We start from the raw sequence: 27,421 nt of genomic DNA, 5'->3' as shown, positions 1-27,421 counted from the left end.
AATTGAGATGCTATGGCATGACCTTAAAAAGGCGGTTCATGCTAGAAAACCCTCAAATAAAGCTGAATTACAACAATTTTGCAAAGATGAGTGGGCCAAAATTCCTCCAGAGTGCTGTAAAAGACTCATTGCAAGTTATCGCAAACGCTTGATTGCAGTTATTGCTGCTAAGGGTGGCCCAACCAGTTATTAGGTTCAGGGGGCAATTACTTTTTCACACAGGGCCATGTAGGTTTGGATTTTTTTTTCTCCCTAAATAATAAAAACCACCATTTACAAACTGCATTTTGTGTTTACTTGTGTTATATTTGACTAATGGTTAAATGTGTTTGATGATCAGAAACATTTTGTGTGACAAACATGCAAAAGAATAAGAAATCAGGAAGGGGGCAAATAGTTTTTCACACCACTGTATCTATCTATCTATCTATCTATCTATCTATCTATCTATCTATCTATCTATCTATCTATCTATCTATCTATCTTATAGTGCCTTTAATATTTATCTGTTATATAGTGCCTGTCATATCTATTATGTAGTGCCTTTCATTCTATCTATCTATCTGTTTTTTTTTTATTTAAAATGCTTCTGTAAAAAGCCAAATTCCCTCCTGGGGACAAATAAAGTTCAATCTAACTGGGGTACAAGAACTTCAGTACACTTCTGCAGTGTATGTGACAATAAAGATCTGATGTCATTTAATCTAATCTCTAAGCTCTAATGACCTTGAACTGGACTAAGCAAGCTGTGCATTGTACATAATAAAACTGTGATTTTGGTCAGGATCTACGTTTTCTTTTTCAATCTTGTAAGATCAGTAGAAATGAATCAAATTAAAATTCACACCTTCAAAACTTCTACAAGAACAGACAAGCGTGCTGCTCAGTCACTACCTTTAATTATAAACTCATTATAATCTCCATTCCAGTTATGAGATGCAGGAGTACAAGGGCAGAGAGGTGGCATTTGTCTAAACTGTGACCAAAGCGGTCACCATGGATACAATAATTTCAGTCTTTATTATGAAGAATCATAAAGTTCTTGTTGCAAACGAATCTTCCTTTCTGAGTATAACTAGATGGCAGTCACTTCTAGTCAAAGACGTCTTTCTCGTCACTGTGTCTGGCTGATCTCTGTGACACATGACACTTTAGAGACATTATGATCCAATTCGAGATGCGGTAGTCTGTCCTGAGAGGATCAGACACCACAGGCAGGGTCCACTCCTGGAAGGAATTCCAATGCTGTTCATTTCAAGCTACACTTATACATCCATCCATTATCAGTCCCAGTTATTCCTGTGCAGGGGGATGAAATCCTGCCCGCACAGTTTCTCCAATGTCACCCACTGTAGCTTGCAACTCCTTTGTGAGCTCTCAGAGGCCTCCAGGTGGCCTCCCTCACTCATCTTCTTTAGGTTGTGTGCTCCAGCACATTTCCAGATCTGTCACACTCTTTCTATTTCTTCATGATTGTTTGATAAACAGTGACTTGGACATTATCTTGTCTCCATCCACTGCCTTGTGCTTTTCGTGAAGTTCCTTGGACTGTTCTTCATGTCTTTATTGTGTACGTTAGGCTGCCATGCTGACTTGACACAAGCAGATAGCATTAAGTGAGACCCCAGACAGGTGACAGTCATTGAATTAATTCTGTGACTTCTAAAACCAATTGGCTATGCCAGTGATGGTTTAGGGGTGTGAATACTTATAAAACACCAAATCATCAATCACATATTTGGCAGTAATTTAGACCTCTTTGCACGTTGTCATTAAAGCAACTTTCTCTGTCAACCTGTGTCAAATACGCCAAATGAAATCCCCACGTGACTCAATCATGCCCACCTTAGTGTCTGTGTATCTGTCCAGTTGTCATGTCACCGTCATTTCAACAGATGGCGCATCACAATCATTTGTACAAATAAAATGTATTTCATTTCACTTTCCAACAGATGGTGCAGCACCAGCATTAACACTGCTTTTATGAATCCCATGCCGGCTTAAGTGTGGGAAGTGCTTAAGGGGAAGTGCATTTAGGACTGAAGTGAGGAAGCTCTTCGTTATGCAAAGAGTTGTGGGACTCTGGAACAAACTACCGAGACATGGAGTTGAAACAGAAACCTTGACAACCTTTAAGAGGGATGTGGATGAGATGGTCGGACAGCTTAGCCATAAGCTTGATGGACTGAATGGTCTCCTCTCTTTTGTTAAATTTCTTATACCAAATTGAATATGACAGAGACATATGCATTGAATTTGGCATTCCAACAGATGGTACACCACCTGTGCTTTTTATTACTACAAATGTTTGCGATGCACCCTCTGTTGGAATGACAAATACAATGCATTTGTTCACTGAAAAATACATTCCAACAGATGGTGCACTGCAAGCGCTAACGCTGATGTCCATGGTAATTATTTTTGATCTGAACCCCAGCTAGTATAAAAATAAAATGTGAAAACATCCAAGGGGGTGAATACTCCTTATAGGCATTGTACAGGATCAGGATACCCTGGATCAAGTCTTTTTTAAAATTGATTTCCTCAGGGTCACACAGAATATTATTCTGGCCACCTTGTGGTTTAAAGTCTAGTGCTGCCTGCCATTTTCAACTACAGGGGATGAACTGGTGGGTTGGTGTAACAAACTCATTTGAGACAGAATATGAATTTGAAACTAACAATAAAGTGGCTTTGCTGTGAACAATAAGCAATTCTTCACCTCCCCAGATGAGATGTGATGCAGCATTAACTCCTGTTAAGTACAAATTGCTCCTGCCAGGCTTGTTAATGAAAAGCACCCGCCATCCATCACGCACAATGTCAATGCACGTCGATTTGACGATCGCGGGTCCCGGCGCCACTCACCGTGTCGGACTCGCTGCGTCTCGTACAACTGAATGAGCTTGAGGATCCAGGGTGGGTGGTGAATGAGGCCTGCCTCTTCTGTTTGCTTCTGTATGGCGGCCTCCAGTTCCGGATACCCGGCTTTGTCCAGGGTTATCCCAGGGAAGAGGTCGTTAATAAGGCTCATGAACAAGGGCTCGTCCTCATCCACCTAGAAATAAGAGCAAGATTGAATGAAAACGGGACCGTGCATCTCAGGTGGTCCCCTTGATAAGCCCACTGAAATCACACAACACAGGAATTTTAGATTCACAAGGCTGCCTGTCGATCGACCTTCATGAACTTGCAGTGTGTTTGAAGTCTGTCATGGCTACTGTGCTTGCAATGCTGGAAGTGCCCTGCAGGGGGCAGCAGTTTATCACACTGCAGGGTCGACTGAGATCAACTGAATGGCAGACTTCCTCCATCTGCTTGCCGTGTCCTGCCACCCGTGTGTCGAGACAGGGTGTGAAAAGTGGTCCGTGGCATAGAAGAGATTTTACATAAATAAGATGAGGACTGCTGGCCTGGTGGCACTGGGGTAGCACTGCTGCCTCGCACTTAGGAGTTCACTTCCCGGGTCCTCCCTGCGTGGAGTTTGCATGTTCTCCCCGTGTCTGTGTGGGTTTCCTCCCATAGTCCAAAGACATGCAGGTTAGGTGGATTGGCGATTCTTAATTGTCCCTAGTGTGTGTGCTTGGTGTGTGTGTGTGTGTGTGTCCTGCGGTGGGTTGGCGCCCTGCCCGGGATTGGTTCCTGCCCTGTGCCCTGTGTTGGCTGAGATTGGCTGCAGCAGACACCCCATGACAACTGTGTTCAGATTCAGCAGGTTGGATGATGGATGGATGGATCATCTCTATATTAAAATAACAGTCCAATTTCACAGTGACATCACGAACAAAACTATCAATTGTCACTGTGGCAGTCAGGAAAAATGTACACACTGTGGACATCCATAACAGAAAGGGACTGACACATCTAAACATACAGTACGTGCTGGTCTTTAGTTTTTAATTTAATGCAATACGTTACCAGCTTGGAGAGGTTCATATCTCGGAGGACTCGCATGACCACTGTCTTCTCTGGCTCTGTAGGGTTTCCTCGCTTCACCGCGCCAAGTGTTCTCAACACGGAAAGAATGTTTCGTAATCCGAAGTCATAGTGGACCTGCCAATATCAAAGAGGTGCAATCAATCAATCAATCAATCAATCAATCAATCAATCTTCACTCTTGTCTAAGGAGTATTGTTATAAAGTACAAAGCACCTGTTGCTGTTGTCACATCTGTGCCCCAACCACCATCTGGGTACCCTGCTTTAAGAATTCCTGGGGTCCTGGCTCACATCGATCTCCAATATCGTATTGGTAGGACTCCCCCTAGTGGCACCAGAGATTCCCTCATGTTAGCCCCACTGCAGAGGTGTTACTGGAGGGGGCCGCTTTGGTTTTTCCTCCTTAGGACACCAGTGAAGCCACAACACCTCCAGAAACCCTCAAACCCTGGAGTAGGGCGTCTGTTTCATACAGAAGATATTATGACCTCCGGGGTCTTGAAAGACCTCTTGATGTGAGAGTAGCATCCTCTGCTTGTCAGTAAGGGTACTGCTATCTGGATTAACTTCACAATACACAAATGATCTTTCTTGAGTGATTAAGCCCAATACAGAAACGTGACCGATTTGTGGAGGAGGGTAACCCTGAATCAGATTTTCGTTTCCTCTGCTAAAGATGATTATCAGGCTTTGGCATTCCACTTGAAAGTACTAATCATAAGAAGCCCTGCGTAATTATTAATGACTCCTCACATGCATTTTAACAGCCTGTAATTGTGAGCTACAAATGACTCCGTAATCTTCAGTTAATGCGTCCCCCTCCTCCTGTGGAGACTTCATAATTACAAACTGTCAAACGCCAAAGTCTGATGAGGGACGGAACTGAAAAAGCAGCTCTGGTTAATCCCTCCAAACGTTTTCATCACTCGCAACCTTCCTTTAGAACAGGGAGGCATAAAACACAACTGGTTTAAATTGTCTAAATGCTCAAGTGCACATCCAACTCAGGACATTACAAGTGCTTGTGTGTCTTACATGCTGTCGAATCACGATGAGGTTAAAGGAGCACCGCAGCCAAAAACTACTCCTTATATATGTCACTTACACCATGTAGATTATAGTGATGGACAAAGAAAAATAATAATAACAAAGTGGAGGTGGTACTCGGGGTCCACATCAGTTACTGGCTAATTTATCTATCTATCTATCTATCTATCTATCTATCTATCTATCTATCTATCTATCTATCTATCTATCTATCTATCTATCTATCTATCTATCTATCTATCTATCTATCTATCTATCTATCTATCTATCTATCTATCCTGAATATATTGTGGAATATGACCCGGACACAGACAGGCAGACACATTGTAATCACCCCACACACATTTATTGAGGTGTTCCATATTTACAAATCAGTACTCACAGACCCCCAATACCCCACAGTCCAGGCCAACACAATGCCTTCTCTCTCTCTCTGTCTTCAGACTGCCTCCTTCTCTCCTCCAGAAACCTTGACCTTCTTCCACCCGACTCAAGTCCATCTCTAAAGGGAGGCGGACCCTTTAAATAAGCACCCAGATGTGCTCCAGGTGTGTTCCCGGCAATCTCCCACCGACATGCCCCAGTGTGGCAGAAGTGCCGGCTGTCTCCCCAGAAACACTCCGGTCCAGGGTCCTCTAGGTATTGGGGTCCCCCCTGGCGGTGACCATGGTGACCACGGGCCTCTTCCCAGCTCTGTACCCATGGCCCCCAGGGCAGTCACCCCCTCGAGGTCTGGAGGAGGCACAAGCCCTCCTCCGGTCTTCTTGGGTGTCCCAGCTGGGTACCACCCCCGTCTGGGTACCACAATATATATAGTGCCGTTCACTCTATCTATCTATCTATCTATCTATCTATCTATCTATCTATCTATCTATCTATCTATCTATCTATCTATCTATCTGTCTTGAATATATATAGTGCCTTTCACACCTATCTATCTATCTATCTAATATATATAGTGCCTTTCATTTTTTAGTATCTATCTAATATATATAGTGCCTTTCCGCTCTGTACTCACTAACACTCTTCAAGTCCCCAGAACTAAGCTCAGCAGCATGGGTGACAGGGCGTTTTCATCGGTGGCGCCGAGGCTGTGGAATGCCCTCCCTGATTACCTGAGAGCCCCACAGTCGACTGAGGCCTTTAAGCGAAACCTAAAGACTCATCTTTTTAGAAAGTCATTTTGTTAAAGTATTTTATAGACTCTTCTGTTCTTTTTTATTTTATTATTCTATTTTTACTCTGTAGCACTTTGGGATTGCTAAAATATAAAGTGCAATATAAATAAAATTTATTATTATTATTATTATTATCATCTATCTATCTATCTATCTATTAAATATATATAGTGCCTTTCACACCTATCTATCTAATATATATAGTGCCTTTCACACCTATCTATCTATCTAATATATATAGTGCCTTTCACACCTATATAGTGCCTTTCACATCTATCTATCTATCTATCTATTAAATATATATAGTGCCTTTCACATCTATCTATCTATCTATCTAATATATATAGTGCCTTTCACATCTATCTATCTATTAAATATATATAGTGCCTTTCACACCTATCTATCTATCTAATATATATAGTGCCTTTCACACCTATCTATCTATCTAATATATATAGTGCCTTTCACATCTATCTATCTATTAAATATATATAGTGCCTTTCACATCTATCTATCTATTAAATATATATAGTGCCTTTCACACCTATCTATCTATCTATCTATCTAATATATATAGTGCCTTTCACACCTATCTATCTATCTATCTAATATATATAGTGCCTTTCATATCTATCTATCTATCTATCTATCTATTAACTATATATAGTGCCTTTCACACCTATATAGTGCCTTTCACATCTATCTATCTATCTATCTATCTATTAAATATATATAGTGCCTTTCACACCTATCTATCTATCTATCTATCTATCTATCTATCTATCTATCTATCTATCTATCTATCTATCTATCTATCTATCTATCTATCTATTTATCTATCTATCTATTATCACACATGTGCACATAGGAGATGGTTTACAGGCTCAAATAGTGTTATTTCTCACTCAGATTGGCTGTTGGCACTGTCACCTGATCCTTTCCCCTTTGGACCATCTGCAGACCAGCCAAAGACCCTCCATATAAATGACATCACCAGCTGTCAGGCCCCTGTTGACGTCACTTCCAGCACCCTCTGATGACATCATATCCAGTACCCAGAATCCATCTTCCTTCTACATCAGTTCCTGTTCTGGCATCCCAGACTCTACCTCTTCTTCTATTCAGCCATATTTATAGAGCAGCTTTCCAAATGTTAGTCAGTTCTGTTTTGGACTCCTGTCTGTCTGTAGACCTGTTTATTTCTTCCTGCATTTTTACAACTATTATATATATAGTGCCTATCTATCTATCTATCTATCTATCTATCTATCTATCTATCTATCTATCTATCTATCTATCTATCTATCTATCTATCTATCTATCTATCTATCTATCTATCTATCTATCTATCTATCGCCTTTTATACCTATTTACCTCTCTATTATATAGTTTCTCTCCTAACCATCTACTGCCTTTCATATCCACTTGTCTATAGCAGGTAACCAAAGCTCTTAAAGCCCCAGAATGAGGTGGAAGGCCCGGATGTCTGACACTCCAGGATGAACCAGCAGGGCTATGTGGTCACCACTGCTTCCAAATCTGTCACCCTGTCACTCCTGATCCCGATGTAGACTTTGCTCCTTACTGTACTTCCATACTTTATTCCAGGGGTCCTCAAGTTCAGTCCTTCAGTTTTTTTTGGGTCCAGTTGAATTTCTTAATTAGAAGCCAATTCGTGCTCTTTTAACATTTCTGTGCTTCATTTTTGTTAAGATTCTCTAATCTGTATTTGCACGTTCAGCAGCTTCGTTGCTTTTTTTTTTTTAATTGGTTCTCATTTTATTAATAATTAACAATGAGATGGAAGTGACAAAGAAATCAGCCGCTGACTGTCTAACGTGGCCTTTTTTCCACCTGTGTGGTCAACACAAATGTTGTTTTTTTATAAAATATTTGGAAACAATGGAAGATAAAAAAGTGATGCACTAAGAATTACTGATCTGCTCGATTCTGCAAATTATATGGATGGTATCTACGGAAAGGAAAAATATAAACTCTAAGAATGACATGGAATTGCAAGGATTGTCTCCTGATTAAGAAATTGGGTTGGGAACAAAAGCATCAGTGACTGCAGCTCTCTGGGACCTAACATGAGGACCACCCTGGTATTATTGCAACTTAATAGATAAAATTATTATTATTATTATTTCCACAAAAAACAGTACCTGACCTAAACCACCAGAACATATACGCAATGTTGAGAACGACCAGGCCTACCTGCTTTGAGAGCTGCTCCTCACAGAGTTTGTACAAGGTGTAGAACTTCCGACTGAGAATCAGATTGTCACGGAATCCAGCGCTGGCCAGCTTTACCCTCATAATAATGGCTCGGTCGGGCACCATCATGGCAACAGTGCGGAACTGAATCTTCAGGTTTTCTGGGAGTTCCTGGCGACCGGCATATCCTGGATTCTGCAGAGAACATAAAAACAAAGCGACAACATTAATGCTGTTTATCCAGGGATACCAAGGGGGAAAAAGTTGCAATTTGAAACATACTGGAGTGACTAGAGGGTATACTGGATTCCAAAGCTTCTTTCAGGTCATGGGTTGTGCCCTTTTGGGTTGTGCAGCGTCGGGACTCACTGTCGTATTCAATAGGAAAGGTCGGAATATGGTTTGTAAAGCATCTCGTGATGGGTCACCGCGAGCAGGTTAGAACATTAGAACACTCTAGACGAGAACAGGCCATTCAGCCCAACAAAGCTCACCAGTCCTATCCACTTATTTCTTCCAAAAAGACATCGAGTTTTGAAAGTCCCTAAAGTCTTACTGTCTACCACAATACTTGGTCACTTATTCCAAGTGTCTATCGTTCTTTGTGTAAAGAAAAACTTGCTAATGTTTGTACGAAATTTACCCTTAACAAGTTTCCAACTGTGTCCCGTGTTCTTGATGAACTCATTTTAAAATAACAGTCTTGATCCACTGGACTGATTCCCTTTGTAATTTTAAACACTTCAGTCAGGTCTCCTCTTCATCTCCATTTTCTTAAACTGTAAAGGATGAGCTCTTTTCATCTTTCCTCATAACTCATCCCCTGTAGCCCCATAATCTGCCCAGTTGCTCTTCTCTGGACCTTCTCTAGTGCTGTTATGTCCTTTTTGTAGCCTGCAGACTAAAACTGCACACAGGACTCCAAATGAGGCCTCACCTGTGTGTTATAGAGCTTGAACAGAACCTCCTGTGACTTGTACTCGACACATCAAGGCGCTATATAACCTGACAGTCTGTTAGCCTTCTTAATGACCTCTCTACACTGTCGGGAAGTCGATAGCTTAGGGTCCACTATGAGTCCTAAATCCTTCTCATAAGGTGGACTCTTAATTTTCACAACCTCACATTCTAACTTCCTGTGTGTCGTACTTTACATTAACTGACATTCGATTTCATCCCCTGTAGCCCTGAATCAGCCTTGTTACTCTTCTCTGGACCTTTTCTAGTGCTGCTATGTCATTTTTGTAGCCTGGAGACCAAAACTGCACACAGGACTCCAGATGAGGCCTCACCTGTGTGTTATAAAGTTTGAACAGAACCTCCTGTGACTTGTACTCCACACATCAAGGCGCTATATAACCTGACATTCTGTTAGCCATCTTAATGGCTTCTGAACACTGTCTGTCAGTTGATCGTGTCAAGTCCACTATGACTCCTAAGTCCTCCTCATAGGGCATACTTTCGATTTTCAGACCGCCCATTGTGTATTCAGCCCTAACAAGACCTAAACTTAATGCAAGTGATGGGCTCAGCTCTTTCAATCTTTCCTCATAACTCATCCCATGTAGCCCTGAATCAGCCTTTTTACTCTTCTCTGGACCTTTTCTAGTGCTGCTATGTCATTTTTGTAGCCTGGAGACCCAAACTGCACACAGGACTCCAGATGAAGCCTCACCAGTGTGTTATAAAGCCTGAGCAGAACCTCCTGTGACTTGTACTCCACACATCAAGGCGCTATATAACCTGACATTCTGTTAGCCTTCTTAATGGCTTCTGAACACTGTCTGTCAGTTGATAGGTGTTATATTCACTACGACTCCTAAGTCCTTCTCATAGGGCGTACTTTTGATTTTCAGACCGCCCATTGTGTATTCAGCCCTAACAAGACCTAAACTTAATGCAAGCGATGGCTCAGCTCTTTTCATCTTTCCTAATAACTCATCCTCTGTAGACCTGGACTCAGCCTAGTCGCTCTTCTCTGGACCTTCTCTAGTGCTGTTATGTCCTTTTTGTAGCCTGAAGACCAAAACTGCACACAGGACTCCAGATGAGGCCTCACCAGTGTGTTATAAAGCTTGAGCAGAACCTCCTGTGACTTGTACTCCACACATTAAGGCGCTATATAACCTGACATTCTGTTAGCCTTATTAATGGCTTCTGAACAGAGTCTGGAAGTCGATAGCTTAGAGTCCACTATAACTCCTAAATCCTTCTCATAAGGTGGACTCTCAATTTTCCGACCGCCCATTGTGTATTCAGACCTCACATTTTCACTTCCTATGTGTAATTCTTTACATTTACTGACATTAAATTTCATCATCCACCAATCTACCCAAGCCTGTCTGCTATCCAAGTCCTTCTGTGATGATATAATGGAATATCAAATTATCTGCTAATCCTCCTATCTTGGTATCATCTGCAAACTTAACCAGCTTGTTCCTTATATTCCGATCTAAATCATTTATATTTATTAAAAATAGCAGCAGCCCCAGCACTGACCCCAGCTGGTCACCACTCTTAACATCGGCCAGTTCTGATGAGGTTCCTCGCACCGTCACCCTCTGCTTCCTGTGTCTGAGCCGATTCTGCACCCATCTACACACCACACCCTGAACTGCCACTTCTTTTAATTTGATGTCCACCTCTGATGTGGCACCTCATCAAATGCTTTCTGAAAGTCCACATCAATAATCTCATCTGCTCCACTCTGGTCGTATCCTTTTGTTGCCTCCTCATACAATTCCAGCATGTTAGTAAAATGTGACCTCCATCTTCTGACCCCATGCTGACTGTTCAGTTAATCTCCTGTCCTTACCATGTGCTGCTCAGTCTTATCCTTAAACAATCGACACTCCTCTATGACTGTTACCCGCAATTCTCCAAGGGGGATTATGACAAACGGTGGCGATTCTCTTAGGGGGGGGTTATGATTGTCTACAGCGGTTCACCAAGGGGATGGTCAACATGGACTGGGCCTTAGAGACACACTAAGAAGATTAGGGTTGCAAGAAAAAGCCGTTTATGAATCACTGCAGTATTCTCTCGTTATTTGATTCTAACCTGTCCGTAAAAACGAATTAGAAAGTGAAAAATCAAATTTGGAAGAACTATTTTAACTGTGCTCCCAGCCCATCAAAATCCATAACCAATTTTCCCTGAATACGTATGACTACAAGACTCAAAAACACCAATATAACCATCACCACTTGCATTCTTTATGGTATAAAATTGTTCAATCATCATTTACCTTCTCAAATAACTGTTAACAAGTTCATTAACGGGAATGTTTCTGCACATCAGAATACAAAGAGAAACCGGGCCTTCATCACACTCATGTGGAGCGAAGACGACCGGCAAAGTGGATTCATCTCACAGCTAAATTTGTTATAAAATGGCTCTCTATTATATAAAAAAAACATCCTGCTACAAGACGAGACTTTTTGGAAGAGATGTTTTCAAGCCCCACCCTCCTCCCAACCACGCCCGCGGTCCTCTCACCTCTCATTGGTATGAATGCTTTTGTCAGACACACTTCCTGCTCTCTCAGCTCTTATAAATTTTAACATTTTCCTCACCCAATTAAAGAACACGTATTATGTCCAAATCTTCTTGAAGAATTTCATCCCGAAGGGTTTTCAACAGAAGAAATGGGCAATCCGAGCACCGAGAAACGATGAAGTCAAACGAATTAACGTTAAAAATTGTCGATCGGTTACACGTCAGATTGGTTAAATGCGTATCAATAGACTCTGCTGAAACAGTTGGTGGTGATGGTGCTGAAGATGAAAACATCAACTTACAATACCATGTGACCTGTGGTTCGCTTCCCGGGTCCTCCCTGCGTGGAGTTTGCATGTTCTCCCCGTGTCTGCGTGGGTTTCCCCCGGGTGCTCTGGGTTCCTCCCACAGTCCAAAGACATGCAGGTTAGGTGCATTGGCGATCCTAAATTGTCCCTAATGTGTGTGTGTGGGTGTGTGTGTTTGTGTGCCCTGCGGTGGGCTGGCGCCCTGCCTGGGGTTTGTTTCCTGCCTTGTGCCCTGTGTTGGCTGGGATTGGCTCCAGTAGACCCCCATGACTCTGTAGTTAGGATATAGCGGGTTCAACAATGGATGGATGGACAATATCACGTAGAATATCTACAACCGTTAACACCATCGGGTCTTCCACCAGCTGAATTACTTTTGATAGAAGGATGTATCATAATGTTATTGTGTAACTGATGTCTGAGTGATGGGCTATGCAATAAGACAAGATTAGTTGTATTCAAAATTGGTCGAACAATTCTGAAATTTGAACAGGCGACAAGAAAGGTACTGTAGTTACCACACCAAATGAGATCTCCATATGCCATTTGTAAAAAAACGTATACAGTGTCCTGTCAGAATAGCTTTTACAAAGACAATTAACAAATCACCGGGACAAACATTCAAAAAAGTCAGTTTATTTATTAGAGAGAAAGAAACGAAATTTACTCACAGGCAGTTATACGTTGTGTTGTCACGATGAAAGTCCAAAAATTCAACGAATCAAAATTCAATTCGATATTGACAAGTTTTACAGTAAACGTGTATGTTTAAAAATTATTTGCGTGTTAATTTCAAAGCCAAACAGAATGAAATCATATTACATAACAAATACCTTCAACTCAAAATGAAACATAATTTTCTTTCAATTTATTATCCATCCATCCAAACACAGGGTCACGGGGGTCTGCTGGAGCCAATCCCAGCCAACACAGGGCACAAGGCAGGAACCAATCCCGGGCAGGGTGCCAACCCACCGCAGGACACACACAAACACACCAAGCACACACTAGGGACAATTTAGAATCGCCAATCCACCTAACCTGCATGTCTTTGGACTGTGGGAGGAAACTGGAGCGCATGGAGGAAACCCACGCAGACACGGGGAGAACATGCAAACTCCACACAGGGAGGACCCGGGAAGCGAACCCAGGTCCCCAGATCTCCCAACTGCGAGGCAGCAGCGCTACCCACTGCGCCACCGTGCCACCCTCAATTTATTATGTTTTACTATTTTTTACTATGGTATGCTATTATATAGTGCCTTTCACATCTATCTATCTATCTATCTATCTATCTATCTATCTATCTATCGTGCCTTTCATATCTATCTATCTATTATATAGTGCCTTTCACATCTATCTGTCTATCTATTATATAGTGCCTTTCATGTCTATCTATCTATTATATAGTGCCTTTCATATCTATCTATCTATTATATAGTGCCTTTCACATCTATCTGTCTATCTATTATATAGTGCCTTTCATGTCTATCTATCTATCTATTATATAGTGCCTTTCACATCTATCTATCTATCTATTATATAGTGCCTTTCACATCTATCTGTCTATCTATTATATAGTGCCTTTCATGTCTATCTATCTATTATATAGTGCCTTTCACATCTATCTATCTATCTATCTATTATATAGTGCCTTTCATATCTATCTATCTATTATATAGTGCCTTTCACGTCTATCTGTCTATCTATTATATAGTGCCTTTCATGTCTATCTATCTATCTATCTATTATATAGTGCCTTTCACATCTATCTGTCTATCTATTATATAGTGCCTTTCACATCTATCTGTCTATTATATAGTGCCTTTCATGTCTATCTATCTATCTATTATATAGTGCCTTTCACATCTATCTATCTATCTATTATATAGTGCCTTTCATATCTATCTATCTATTATATAGTGCCTTTCACATCTATCTGTCTATCTATTATATAGTGCCTTTCATGTCTATCTATCTATCTATTATATAGTGCCTTTCACATCTATCTATCTATCTATTATATAGTGCCTTTCATATCTATCTATCTATTATATAGTGCCTTTCACATCTATCTGTCTATCTATTATATAGTGCCTTTCATGTCTATCTATCTATTATATAGTGCCTTTCATATCTATCTATCTATTATATAGTGCCTTTCACATCTATCTGTCTATCTATTATATAGTGCCTTTCACATCTATCTGTCTATCTATTATATAGTGCCTTTCATGTCTATCTACCTATCTATTATATAGTGCCTTTCCTATCTATCCATCTCATTTTACATAGAGAACATCGTTCACACATTAAGAAATTTGGCTTTTTTCATACAACATCACAACACACAAAATAATCAATAAATCCCATTTCCTTTGTGACTAAAATCTATAATGTAAAAGAGCCAAAAGACACACCGTTGTTATGTTTTTTTATCACAATATGTCAATAGTGCATTGCATTAGTAAATCATCATTATGATATGAAAGCATTTTTTTTGGAATATAGGCCTAACTAATAACCGAAATGTGAAATTCCATCACTCCATACGTTGACATAAAAAGCCTAATTTAGGACTGCACAAAAAACACACACAAATGAATTAATGGAATAAAAAATGACTGCTTTTGTAACCCAAACTGTCAAACCGGCCACGGGAGACGTGTTTCAATTGAACGCGTGTCAGAGGAGCAGACACTGAAGGATAGATAATATCGAAGCAAATGAGGCGCAATTCTCCAGTGATCTCGGTGCAATCAGAGTGGCAGTAACGTGTGGAAACAGTCCAATTACACTAATGCATCGACCTACCACTGCCTGAAATGAAACATTTGGGAGCAGGTGGCCAAGAGCTGCTGATGAAGTGCATACGAAATTTACAGCTTGGGATGCGTTTGGCGTTGATGAATGCCACTGTTTATGACGACTCCGACGAGAGTCAGCACAATAAAAGTGTTATGCTGTGCCGTTTTCTTCTTTCATCTTTGTTGCTTTCGTCGAACTTGAACTATGTGGTTTTGTACCACAAGGGTTATGATTTTTACACGAATTTCCATCATTGTGTAGTATTTATAAGGTTTATTTCCGATAACGTCTAATCACGCCGCCATATTGTGTATGGTAGGGCATCGATGGTTGCCATGGTGATCTTTCCCAGAATCCCTGGGAGTATGTGACGTGTGACACTTTTCAGCATCTCAGCATAAAGACCGGCATTTTCTACTCTGTAGTATCCGATATTAAGATTCCCAAGATTGTGTTATTTTGATTGGTTTATATTCCTGTGTACAAACTAACGTTTTCCGGTTAAAAGACTTTGATTATTTTCTTAGCGTTTTAAACTTGACGGCCCGTCGGCCGTCTTTTCTGGCTCCGATTCTTGCCGTTTTCTCAAGCACGTTTCATCTGTGGACCCTTTTCCATTAAAATTCTTTTCATGTCCCGCCTTGCTGGGACTCAAAGGAACTCCTTCGTGGGTCAGGGTCCTGTATCTAAGACTCCAACGTAATCGTTACAAGAGCTTGAAAGGGAAACTGATGAAGGATGACTCCGGAAGAATCAAACCGAATCGCTTACACATGAAGGGGCACTGCCACCAAGAGGCCTAAGTGGTAAGTAGAAGGGGGACGTTAAAGTGATAATCAGAACCCAGTGGTAGACTTGGCAGCTCACATTACGATTTAGAACTACACTACCTCAAAATTTATTTCAAATAACTTAAAATGAATTAACGTTTTCAGGTCTCAGAAACTCAAATCAAGACGTCTGAAAGGGTCTGTCTGTATTTTCAGCTATCTGCAATCCATTCGGAGGTATTTATTGTGGTGGACAGATTTTGGTAGTTGCCGACTGATTTTTCTGACCCAGCTCAAATTTCAGCTTTATCGACCATCATTTTACGTGAAGTATGAGAGGAGCTGCGATGCCCGATTGAATGTAACGATTGGGCTGTCGTACGATCGTACAGAATTTCAGTCATGTCAAATATTTCATTCATCTGTCTGGTAGGGTAAGCGGATTTTGTGATGTCCCTACAAAATTGCACTGTGCATTGATTGCCTTATATTCTACATTGGGTATCGCCGTTGTCGCGCTTTAAAAAATGTAAATATTATATAGCAACATGGATGCAACTTAATGACACAAGCATCTTAGGAAACCTTTACTGGAAGAACCCAAAATAAACACAAACATCGGTAAATTATGCAGACTATGTGCCCCATAATTCTCCAAAAAACAGACCGACCGTAGTGTCCGCTCCTCGACTATCTGCGTGTCCAGTTCCAACTTTTTTCTTTGTACTATCAGAGCACAGTATGGCGAGAGACAGGAAAGGAAACTCTGTTCTTGGTTGACATTTTGAGAAGCAGGCGGCCATTATGTTTTTTTAAATATGTAAAACTGTCCATCGGGACCATCATGTACACCAGCGGTTCTCAAACTGTGAGGAATGTTGCCATATGTGGCATAATTTCGCTATTTGTAGGAAAATTTTAAACTTGTAGCGGTGTATCGGCAGCAAAAAATATAGAAATACATTTTATTAGGGTTTCAAAAAAAAAAAACGTTAGCGGGGGCGCAAATAAAACTGTTATGAAAATTCGGCTCACAAATACTTAAAGGTTGAGAAACGCTGATGTACACCACACATAGTCTGAGTGCCCACGTCGTCGAATGTCAATCAGACCAAAGGTGTCCGTACACTCTGAGCGCATGTGTGTGACTGGCAATTCGATCGTGCAGGGTGAGTAGACGCCTGCCCACAATTTCTAAACATTACACAGAGCTACGCCTGGCACAGATATGGTGCCTTCAGAAAGTATTTGAGCAAAGTAAGATGAAGAGGAGAGGAGACATCATTGAAGGCTATAAAATTATGGAATGAGTTGGTCCAGTGGACGAGACGGTGACTTGGGTTAATAAGTTAGAAACATGTTAAGGGGAAATTTCACACAAATATTAGGAAGGTTTTATATACATCGAGAACCACCGACATGTGGAATAAGTGACCAAGTAGTGTGGTGGACAGGAGGACTTTAGGGACCTTCAGAACTCAACTCATTGATGTTAATTGAGAAAAAAATTACTTGGGTAGAACTGGCGAGCTTTGTTGGGCTGAACGGCCTGTTCTCGTCTAAACCTTTCCAATGTTCTATTCAGACCCCCTCACTTTCCACTCATTCTGTTCAGCTGCAGCCTTGCGCTAAAATCATTTCAATTCATTTTTTCCCCTCATCAAACAACACTCCAGAATGACGGAGCAACAATTGGAGTTTAGAAAAATTGTGCAGATTTCTTAAATGTAAAAACTTGAAATATATCACGGACACAAGCTAACTGTGAAGGTTATGGGAGACCTTCTGGACCTGCTGGAGGAAGTGGTGGAGCAGAGGAGGAAGGCAAAACTGAAGGGAATATCTTTTGAGATCTTTTGAACAATTTCTTATATTTTTTCTATGGTTCTTATTGCATCTTTAGAGAAATGAAAATTTAACTTTGTCTTTTGTTAACAAACCAGAGGTTTAAGATAACCCTCCTCTTTGTGGGACATTTTTGCTTATTGTAGATAGATATATATATTTTTTCATTATTTTTAAAAACAAACTTTTTTGACAAAAACATCAGTCAACTATACAACAACTTACATGTTATATTATTACATATTATATTATTATAAATTATTATTGACACGCTGGAGGGACTATGTCTCCCGGCTCTCCTGGGAACGCCTCGGGATTCCCCCGGAAGAGCTAGAAGAAGTGGCCGGGGAGAGGGAAGTCTGGGCATCTCTGCTCAAGTTGCTGCCCCCGCAACCCGACCTCGGATAAGCGGAAGAGGATGGATGGATGGATATTATTATAAATACATTTTCATGTTAAATATTTTTGGAAACACAACTGAACCCACAAACTCCCCTAAAAAACAAACCGCAGTTCTTCATTAATACAGTCACACAATATACTATTCACACACCATATGGTTTTAAACTTGTCAAGATTCTTTGTGGATTTGTAAAAATTAAAATCTATCAAAACGCAACTAATGCACAGTATTTCAAAAACTACAATTGGATCTTGCAAACCACTCCCTACAATTTTATATTTTGTAGTTTTCCAAATGGCTAATTTACTTTGCCCCATAATAAACTTTGCCAAATTTATATTGTCTAAGTATTTTTTTTGTTATTTTAAAACCAAACAGAAAGCCCACTCTAGTGTACACCATTTCCAATCCACCAACAAGCCTCTCTATTAACTCTTTTAGGGCGGATGTCGACTTTTGTCGACACAAGGGGTTGAGGATAATAACTAAGGAGCAAACCGTCTTCCTCCCGTGCCCCACATACTCTGCTCTATACCACCTCTTTTAATATAAAGGGGTGCCCTGATGCCCTTCGCGTGGCTCAGCCGTGAGATAGTGGGTGCCCGGTGCCCACCCTCAGGGGTTAGCGAGCGAAGCGAACAGGGGGGTGACCCCCTAGTCTATTTAAATTATGCAATCGACTACGACATGTAAATGTGGCCTGATGTTTGTTGTATTATCTCAGTTTTATCTACAGATACTGTTTAAATTTTGATAGGTCCACATATGTTCTGTCCCACTCATGTGATTGGGAGACAACTTGCGGGCTCATCTGGTGGTAATTCCACCCCGAGCCGAGGGTCTGCACTGCTGCCTAATGCTTCTCCTCCTTTTTTTTCTATAAATCAGATGGCCACCAGTCCCCGTGGCGCCACTTCCAGGTTGTCATCTCCTGACCCCGTCCCATCTGGTCTGGCTTCCTCTTAAGGGGCAGCACCACCATCTTAATCAGTCACCATTCTGTTTACAGTCTGAGAACGATCTTTAGACCTTTTTATCTTCTTTATTTATATATTGGGCTTGCCTTCAAGGTGCCCCAACTCTTTCTAACTGCCCTTTTGTTTTATTACAGTTAAAAAAAAAAAAAATATGTCATGGGGGCACTTACTTATTCACACAACAGTGACAACTGGCATTGGTATTACTCTCAAGATAAAGGGGAACGATTCTACTTATTTTAAACGGCTGGTACAACATTCCTATTTTAACAAGAACATCGTCATTTTTTTACAGTGACAAATTTAATACAGGCATTTATTTATTTTTAGAAAATTAGAATACTTGTGACAAGAACAGGAAGTTCTGCCCAACAGTTTTGCTGATCCCATTCATGCAGATCTACAGGAGAAAAAAAAATCTTACCATTGTGAGGAAAATTCCAAACTCTCTGTCCATGTCCACCACATCTCCGTCAGTGAAGATGAACTGCGACTTCTTGTTCTTCTTGCATTGCAGCACAATGTAGATCTGCTGAGCGGCCACCGACAGCACGGGGAGCTCGATGCGATTGAACTCATCAAAGCAACCCCAAGCGCCAGCCTGTGCCAGACCTGTGCAAAGGAACACAGCAACTCTAGGGTTAATATCTCACTTTGGTGTCACTTGTCACACGCGCACAGTAAGATAAAGAGCGAAGAAATCTGAAGGTTACCTTCCAGGTTCGAACCAGTTAAGCAATACCCAACCAGACCACACTGGGGCACACTTGTTAACTCCATAATGCAGAAAACACACCCACTGAGGGCAGCTAAACCCGCCAGCACCTTGGAAGCCCCGCCTCTTTCTGTCAGGAACTTGTAAAGCTACAAAATCCTGGATGACGGCGTCTCACTTTGAGAAAGTAAACCTCACATGTTGACTTGACCCTCCTGAGACAGTTGAGAAACCCTTCAAGCTAAAACAAAAATGCTTTTGTTGTGCCTCTACGCTCTCATTTCAGTTCATTATTTTGTATATATATCTATTGTGGACACTAGAGGGCGCTCTTGCCCCGTGAAACCCAACAGACAGATGTTCAGGACACACGTTTAAAAGCACCAAGCAGAATTTTAACTCTTTTCTTAAATATAGTGCCCCAAAGCACCACAATCACCACAACTCACAATAATCACCAACAATCACAATACTACGATTCTCCTGCCAGCAGCTCCGTCACACTCCCTCCCAACTCCGGCTCTCTCTCTGCTGGGTCTCGACCCGTCCTTTATATTCCTTGACCCGGAAGTGCTCCTCCTCTTCGTCCGGGTCAAATGACACCTCATCAGTTCTTAAGCAGCCCGGAAGTCATGTGGGCTTCCGTCCTCCTGACTCAAGTACTTCCGGGTTGTAGGGAAAGTAGGAGTCCCCAGGTCCTTTATGAGCTCCCCCTGGTGGCACCCACGGCACCCAACAGGGCTGAGGAAATGGACTCCATGTCCCAGGATACCCTGAGGGAATCCGGGGTACAGCTACCGTCCAGGGGAGCTGACACCTAGCGTTCTTGGGGAGGCAGTGTCCTGGGAATTCTGAATTCCTCCATTGATTCAGTTAAGGGACGTCCCGGCTGGATTGAGCTGCTGGCCATTTATCACAATATATATATTATATTGTGGCAAACGACTGGGGGTGGCACCCAGCCGGGACACCCAGAAAGACAGGAGGAGGGCTCATGGCTCCTCCAGACCACGACAGGGTGACCGTCCCGGTTCCTTTAGGGTCCACGGGTGCAGGGCTTGGAAGCCCAACCCTGTAGGGGCCCGTGGTCTCCGCCAGGGGGCGCCCCCATGCCTGAAGGACCCGGAACCCCAACACTTCAGCCACACCAGGAAGAAGTGCTGGGAGGAAGAAGACTGGGAACACCCGGAGGGCTTCCGGGAACACAGCCGGCACTTCCGCCACACAGGGGAGAGTCTAAGGAGTGTCGGGGATCACCTGGAGCCCATCCGGGTACTTATAAAAGGGGATGCCTCTCTGCAAAGAAGGACTGGAGTCGGGTGAGGAGTGGACAAAGTTTTAGAGGCAGGAGAGAGGAGGTGGACTTGAGAATGGTGTCTGTCTATCTGTGTCCGGGCAGCTTATCACAATATATATGTATATATATATATATATATATATATATGTATATATATATATATATATATATATATATATATATATATATATATATATGTATATATGTATGTATGTATATATATATATATATATATATATATATATATATATATATATATATATATATATATATTGTCACGCACGAATGCATGGGGACCAGCTTAAGGACCCGACGCACATCACGACAAGTCATGCCAGGGGACAATGGCGGGGTACTAACCTCTCTCTCTCTCTCTCTGTGTTTCCATAGAAAAGACGAAGCGCCGCTGCCATAATCCTTCCCGGACAGCTCCAAGAAAAACAACACTTCTGGGTCCCTTTCTCTCCTCTGGTCCCCCTCTGGTGACGTCAACCACCCATCCACCACCATGTCTTCCCAGCATTCCATGTTTTTTAATTTCCGGTCCGGCTCCTTAAATTGTCCGTCTACCCGCCCTTTGTTGTCTTATGATTTCTCTGAAATATTTGACCTTGGTTTTGCTACAGTATACGGGGCCAGAAACCCCAAACCTTTATGACTTTGTGCTTGTCATTATTACAATATATATACACACATATATAGTCACGCCTGAATGTCAGAGTGTCACCGTCCCGGCTCTTCAAGGTTATGGACTCCCACCCAGAGACACCGGGGGGTCCGATCGCTCAACACCTTCTCTCCTTTTCCACCCACAGCCCAGGGAAGTCACCCAAGTGAGGGCTACTAACTCGGCCCCTTCCAGTCCAGGAGCTTCAAATAGAGGGCACTCGCTACGTAAGCTGACGGCTCATTTGAAAGACAACCCACCAAAGGGAAGGAAGTCTGATGACAAACCTGACAAACTTAATAAAGAAACATTATATAAGCTGATGGCTTTATTGATTTGTTCTTTGTCTGTTATTTGTTTCAAAGAATTTAACAGGGTGGCCTGGTTGGCACACCAACATGGTTGCTAGCAGTCGACAACATTATATATTGAGAGTGCATGTAAACCTCCAACAATGGAGGGAAAAGTCACAAGTCATAATTGTACAAACTGTAAAAATAAACATATTTTCCACTTCAAAGTAAGAGTTTGTGGTGTGCTGGTAGGTTGTTTACTGTAGCTGAGTAACAAACAGAAAAATAAAGACAGCAGACGGCTATAGACGGCTATACCAACATTGTCCACTTGGGGGGGCTGTAAAGCAGATAGAAAAAAGTCGAAAAGTAGAAGTAACTCAACGTCGGAGAGAAATCCCAAGTAAAGGGGGTGAATGTCTAAGCCCACCATTAACTCACTTATACATTATGGGATGCTGTTGTCTACTTCTTTATAAATGCCTCAGTTTTTGGAGACTATTTGATAGGTGGGGCCATTCATTCAAATGAGTGATTTCATTTTTGAGAGATTAGCAAAAATGTATTAAATGCATCTGAGAAAAAGATAAAACATTTCAAACAAGACAATTAAAATGAATAACATTCATAAATGAGACAAACCAAACCAAACAGAACACGAGTGCTCCCTTTGCAGTATTACACTGCACATGAATATGATTCAGCACTCTGAGAGACGCGCCCAGTATGACGGCTTTTGCCCACCTTTGTAAATGCGGCCGAGCCCCCGGTAATCCATCTGATCGGAGCAGTTGAACACGACCACATACTTTCCCAGGCATCTCCCCATGTCTTTGGTTGTTTCTGTCTTGCCAGTCCCGGCTGGTCCTGCTGGAGCTCCGCCCATACTCATCCCGAGGGCCTGGGCCAATGTGATGTAACACCTGCACAATCAACACACGGGCGCCAGTCAGAGAGACGGAAACAATTCGGCACAGGCACTCACATTTCTGCATATCAAGCAAGAGCAGAACCACAAAAAGTGAAGCTGAGGGCAAAACTCGTGACTTGTACAACAATGTCACCTGTCACATCACCGCCACGTGTGAGATGAAACAACCTAGGATTTACTTTTAAAAAACGATGGAAACAAGAGCGATGCCAACTTTATATGTAAAAGCACTTAGGGATAGCACTTACTATAGACAACTCTACAGGTGGATATGAATCAGTGCCATCTTATTACCTGTCAGTTAACGGAGTTATAACCAGTCTGTCAGTGCAGCCGAGATACTCATTACAGTAGGTGAACTCAACATCAGTGATCTGAATGGCACATTTATCGAGATCTTCGATGAAGTAAAATCGGGACTGCTTCTGCCATTCAAAATCTGACGTGGATCTGATGTTCATTCGAACCTGAAAAAAAAAAAAACAGAAAAAGAAATAAAACATCCATCCATCCATCCACTATCCAACCCGCTATATCCTAACACAGGGTCACAGGGGTCTGCTGGAGCCAATCCCAGCCAGCACAGGGTGCAAGGCAGGAAACACCGCCCGGGCAGGGCACCAGCCCACTGCAGGGCACAAACACCCACACACCAAGCACACATTAGGGACAATTTAGGATCGCCAATGCACCTAACCTGCATGTCTTTGGACTGTGGGAGGAAACCAGAGCACCCGGAAGAAACCCACAGGGAGACACGGGGAGAACATGCAAACATAGATAGATAGATAGATAGATAGATAGATAGATAGATAGATAGATAGATAGATAGATAGATAGATAGATAGATAGATAGATAGATAGATAGGAGTGAAAGGCACTATATGATAGATAGATAGATAGATAGATAGATAGATAGATAGATAGATAGATAGATAGATAGATAGATATGAAAGGCACTATATAATAGATAGATAGATATTAATGGCACTATGTAATAAATAGACAGATGGATAAGGCACTATATAATAGATAGATATTAATGGCACTATGTAATGAATATAGATAAATAGATAGATAGGTAGATGTGAAAGGTGCTATATAACTGATAGATAGATAGATAGATAGATAGATAGATAGATAGATAGATAGATAGATAGATAGATAGATAGATAGATAGATAGATAGATAGATAGATAGATAGATAGATAGATAAAAGTGACAGGCACTATATGATATGCATATACATAAAATATATATGAAGTGTTCTATAAAATATACAGATAGGAAAGCCAGTCATTTTCCAGCCTGCTTTGCCCTGGATAGGGTTGCAGGGATTCCTGGAACCTTTTCCAGGCAGCATAGGGTGCAAGACAGGAACAAACCCTAAACAAAATGCCAGTCCATTGCAAGGTGAACACACCCATGCACCCCAGCCACACACTAGGGCCAATTTAGCATCACCAATTCACCTGATTTGCACGTCTTTGGGCTGCAGGAGGAAACCCACACAGACACAGAGAAAACATGCAAACTTCATACATGTAGGACCCAGAAAGTGAACTCTGGTCTCCTTACTGCAAGGCAAAAGCTCAACCACTGTGCCACCATGCTGCGCAGATAGGTAAGGCACATATAATAGATACATACTTTATATTAAGAGATATGAAAAGTATTATATAAAACAGATTAGATAAGAAGGGCAGTATGCAATGAATATGTACATAAAGAGATATTAAATAGTTTATAAAATAGAGAGGAAAGGCATTAAATAACAGATATGTACTGTACATAAAGACATAACAAAAGTGTTTTATAAGATAGATAGATATAAGATTTTGAGGCCTGCTTAGGCTGAGGCCTGCAGGCAGCAGTTACAGGGCAGGCTGACTTGGGATGATCCTCTTCTGGGCACATCAGACTTGCCAGAAAAAAGGAAAACAAAAAAAGAAGACCAAGACCAGGAGGATTGAAGAGAGTGAATGGGCCAAGAATCAAAACTGAGAGACACACAATCGAGTATCAGAACCAATGTGAGGCAGAAAAATCAATGAAAACCAAGAGCAAAGAAGATTTTTATGAAGTATTTTTTTTTTATCATGGTGAAACAATGCCCATCAAACTGAGATACCCCAAAGCTGTTGATGAAGACGTTTAATACGGTCACTCAGGTAAAGTCACCAAAGAGTGTGTTGCGGTGCACTCTGGGAAATGTTGCCAGGGAAACCGCAACTACTAAGACTCTAAAATGGCAGTGCCCAACAGGACCTCAAAATGGTGTTGTGGTACGATGTAAACATAATATGCCCTTCTAAGATATGCCAGATACACCACATCTGACCAAACATTCAGAATAATGTGAGATAAAATCCCAGCGTTTGCCACAGCTCTTCTGCATGTAATGTCGGACTAGTGTTCTGAAGGCTGAGGTGTGGCCGTGCTTTTGGTCCAAATCCTGCTTCATACACGGTCTTATTGTGGTTGTGCTTCACACATTGTCTTCAGAATGGCTCAGTTCTGGCCCATAGCTTATCTGAGGTACGGTTTAATAAAGGCTGATTTGTGGCTGTGTTCTGTAGGCCAGATACGAGTGAGTTTGTCGCCGTCATTCCACGGTGGTATGTGAATGATTGAATGAAAGAGGAGAGCATGGACCAGCACTGAGCCATTCCTCATTTGCTGTCTGGGGAATCTTGATAAAATAGCAAAGGTTTATTTGATAAAATTTGATTACATTTTAAAGTGAGAATTTTTGATTTTCTCTGAACCCTAAAATTATTTTATTTACACAAAGATGTTCATCTTAAAAGGTGATTTCATTTTGGATGAGGAATACAAATCATTCAAATAAGTGTGATAGGAAGCAGAGCCCAATCCAGCAGTCCTGAGCCCTTTAACAGGAGGTGATTACTTTATCACACATCTTTAATAAGCACCCAAGGCACTCATATGGACACTAGCAGAACAAGTAAACTCCACACAGGCCTCGGTTTGGAGTCCAGTCTCCTGTAGCTGTGAGGCAGCAGTGCTAAGCACCACGCCGCCATGCTGAATGATGTGTACTGGGAGTCCAGTTCTCTTGACTGAATCGTGTAATTGACATGGACACTTTGAAAACTTTTAAAACCTGACCCTCTGGATGAGTATGACGGACTGAATGGTGTCCTCTCGTCTGTTAAACATTGTATGTTCTTATGCATTGTGATGGACGGCCGGCAGCTCATACTGGCCGACACATCCAAGGCGCTAGATGGCGTCTTCCCTGCAGCATGGAGGTGCATGATTCCCGCAGGGCACCATGGGAGAAGGAGTTCGGCTCCACAGCCCTGCTGGATGCCGTGGGTGCCATCGTGTGACGCTGCAAGGAAATGCAGGGATTTTTATTTTCCCTATAGCCTATAGGGGACGGAAGAACAGAAGTACTTCTGGGCTAAAGAAAAATGCATGTCTTCATCTGACCCGGAAGTGCTATTAAATCACATGGACAGAAGGACAGGAGAACTTCCGGGTCAAGGACTATATAAAGGACTATGGGAGACCCAGCAAGCTGAGCCGGAGTTCGGAGGTTGTGTGACGAAGCTGCTGGGAGGAGAGGAGGATCTTTATTGTGATTGGTGATTACTGATTTATTGTTTATTGGGGTGATTGTGGTGTCTACTGTGGCACAATATCGAAAAGCAAAGAAATAAAAAATATTTCTAGTACTTTTACTTGGTGTCCTGGACATTTGTCTGCGTGGTTTGAGGAGCGACAGCGCCCTCTAGTGTCACATATAAAGAGCTTGTAAAACTTACCAGATCATCAAATATGTCCTTCTGGTGCACATGAATAGTGATGAGAGTTTCATATTTTGTCCGGTCCATTTTTGTCAGATCTTGGGTTGTCATGTCAATCAAATCGTTGAGAATGTCCAAGAATTTCTGATTGGTGGTCTGCATCACCTGTCATTCACATGTGCAATGAAACACAAAACAAAAGAAAACATCAGAGGATTCTAATGGAGGACACGATCATCAGCATAAAGCATCAGAAAGCAGGAAGAGATCTGCTAAGAAACTAACAAAGTTTAAGCTTCAGGGCCCCTAATTCGGGAGGGACCCCCAGAAACGACTTTAGTCCACATTGCTTAACAAATTTGAGTAGAGGTTTTTAAAAAATATGTACCTTTCTCTTCTGAAAATATTCATCCTCCATTGGTGTTTGGCCCATTTTGTTGCATTATAACTTGGTATTAAAATGGATTTGGGGTCATGGGGGGGTTGGTTAGCCCTATTTCATTTACACAACATGCCTACCACTTCTGCAAAATGTTTTTATTATTGTGACACAAACCATAAAAAATAAAAATAAAAAAAATCCTAAGTGTGCATAAGTATTCACCCCCCATCAATACATTGTAGGGCCCCCCTTTTGTTGCAATTCCAGCTGTAGGTCTTTTTTACCTTAGCAGATAAATAAAAAACCTGACCGGAGCATCCCTAGCATCGATTGTCTCAGAGCTATAAAACAGTCTGAGCAGTACAGTAACG

The 27,421-nt window shown here is 41.7% G+C and overlaps 1 protein-coding gene across 1 annotated transcript in view; it reads right to left on the bottom strand.

The window, feature by feature from the left end:
• LOC114644108 (dynein axonemal heavy chain 5-like) overlaps window positions 1–27,421 on the bottom strand; it is a 424,175-nt gene that overhangs the window by 225,441 nt on the left and 171,313 nt on the right. The window contains 7 exon segments of the mRNA XM_051928807.1: window positions 2,869–3,058; window positions 3,919–4,053; window positions 8,381–8,575; window positions 19,414–19,601; window positions 22,706–22,884; window positions 23,187–23,359; window positions 26,687–26,833. Coding sequence (XP_051784767.1) covers window positions 2,869–3,058; window positions 3,919–4,053; window positions 8,381–8,575; window positions 19,414–19,601; window positions 22,706–22,884; window positions 23,187–23,359; window positions 26,687–26,833 — 1,207 coding nt within the window.

Source organism: Erpetoichthys calabaricus, chromosome 6, assembly GCF_900747795.2.
Source record: "Erpetoichthys calabaricus chromosome 6, fErpCal1.3, whole genome shotgun sequence".
Classification (NCBI taxonomy): Eukaryota; Metazoa; Chordata; class Cladistia; order Polypteriformes; family Polypteridae; genus Erpetoichthys; species Erpetoichthys calabaricus.
The sequence above is the reverse complement of the archived record's forward strand: the minus strand, read 5'-3'. Positions and strand labels throughout refer to the sequence as shown.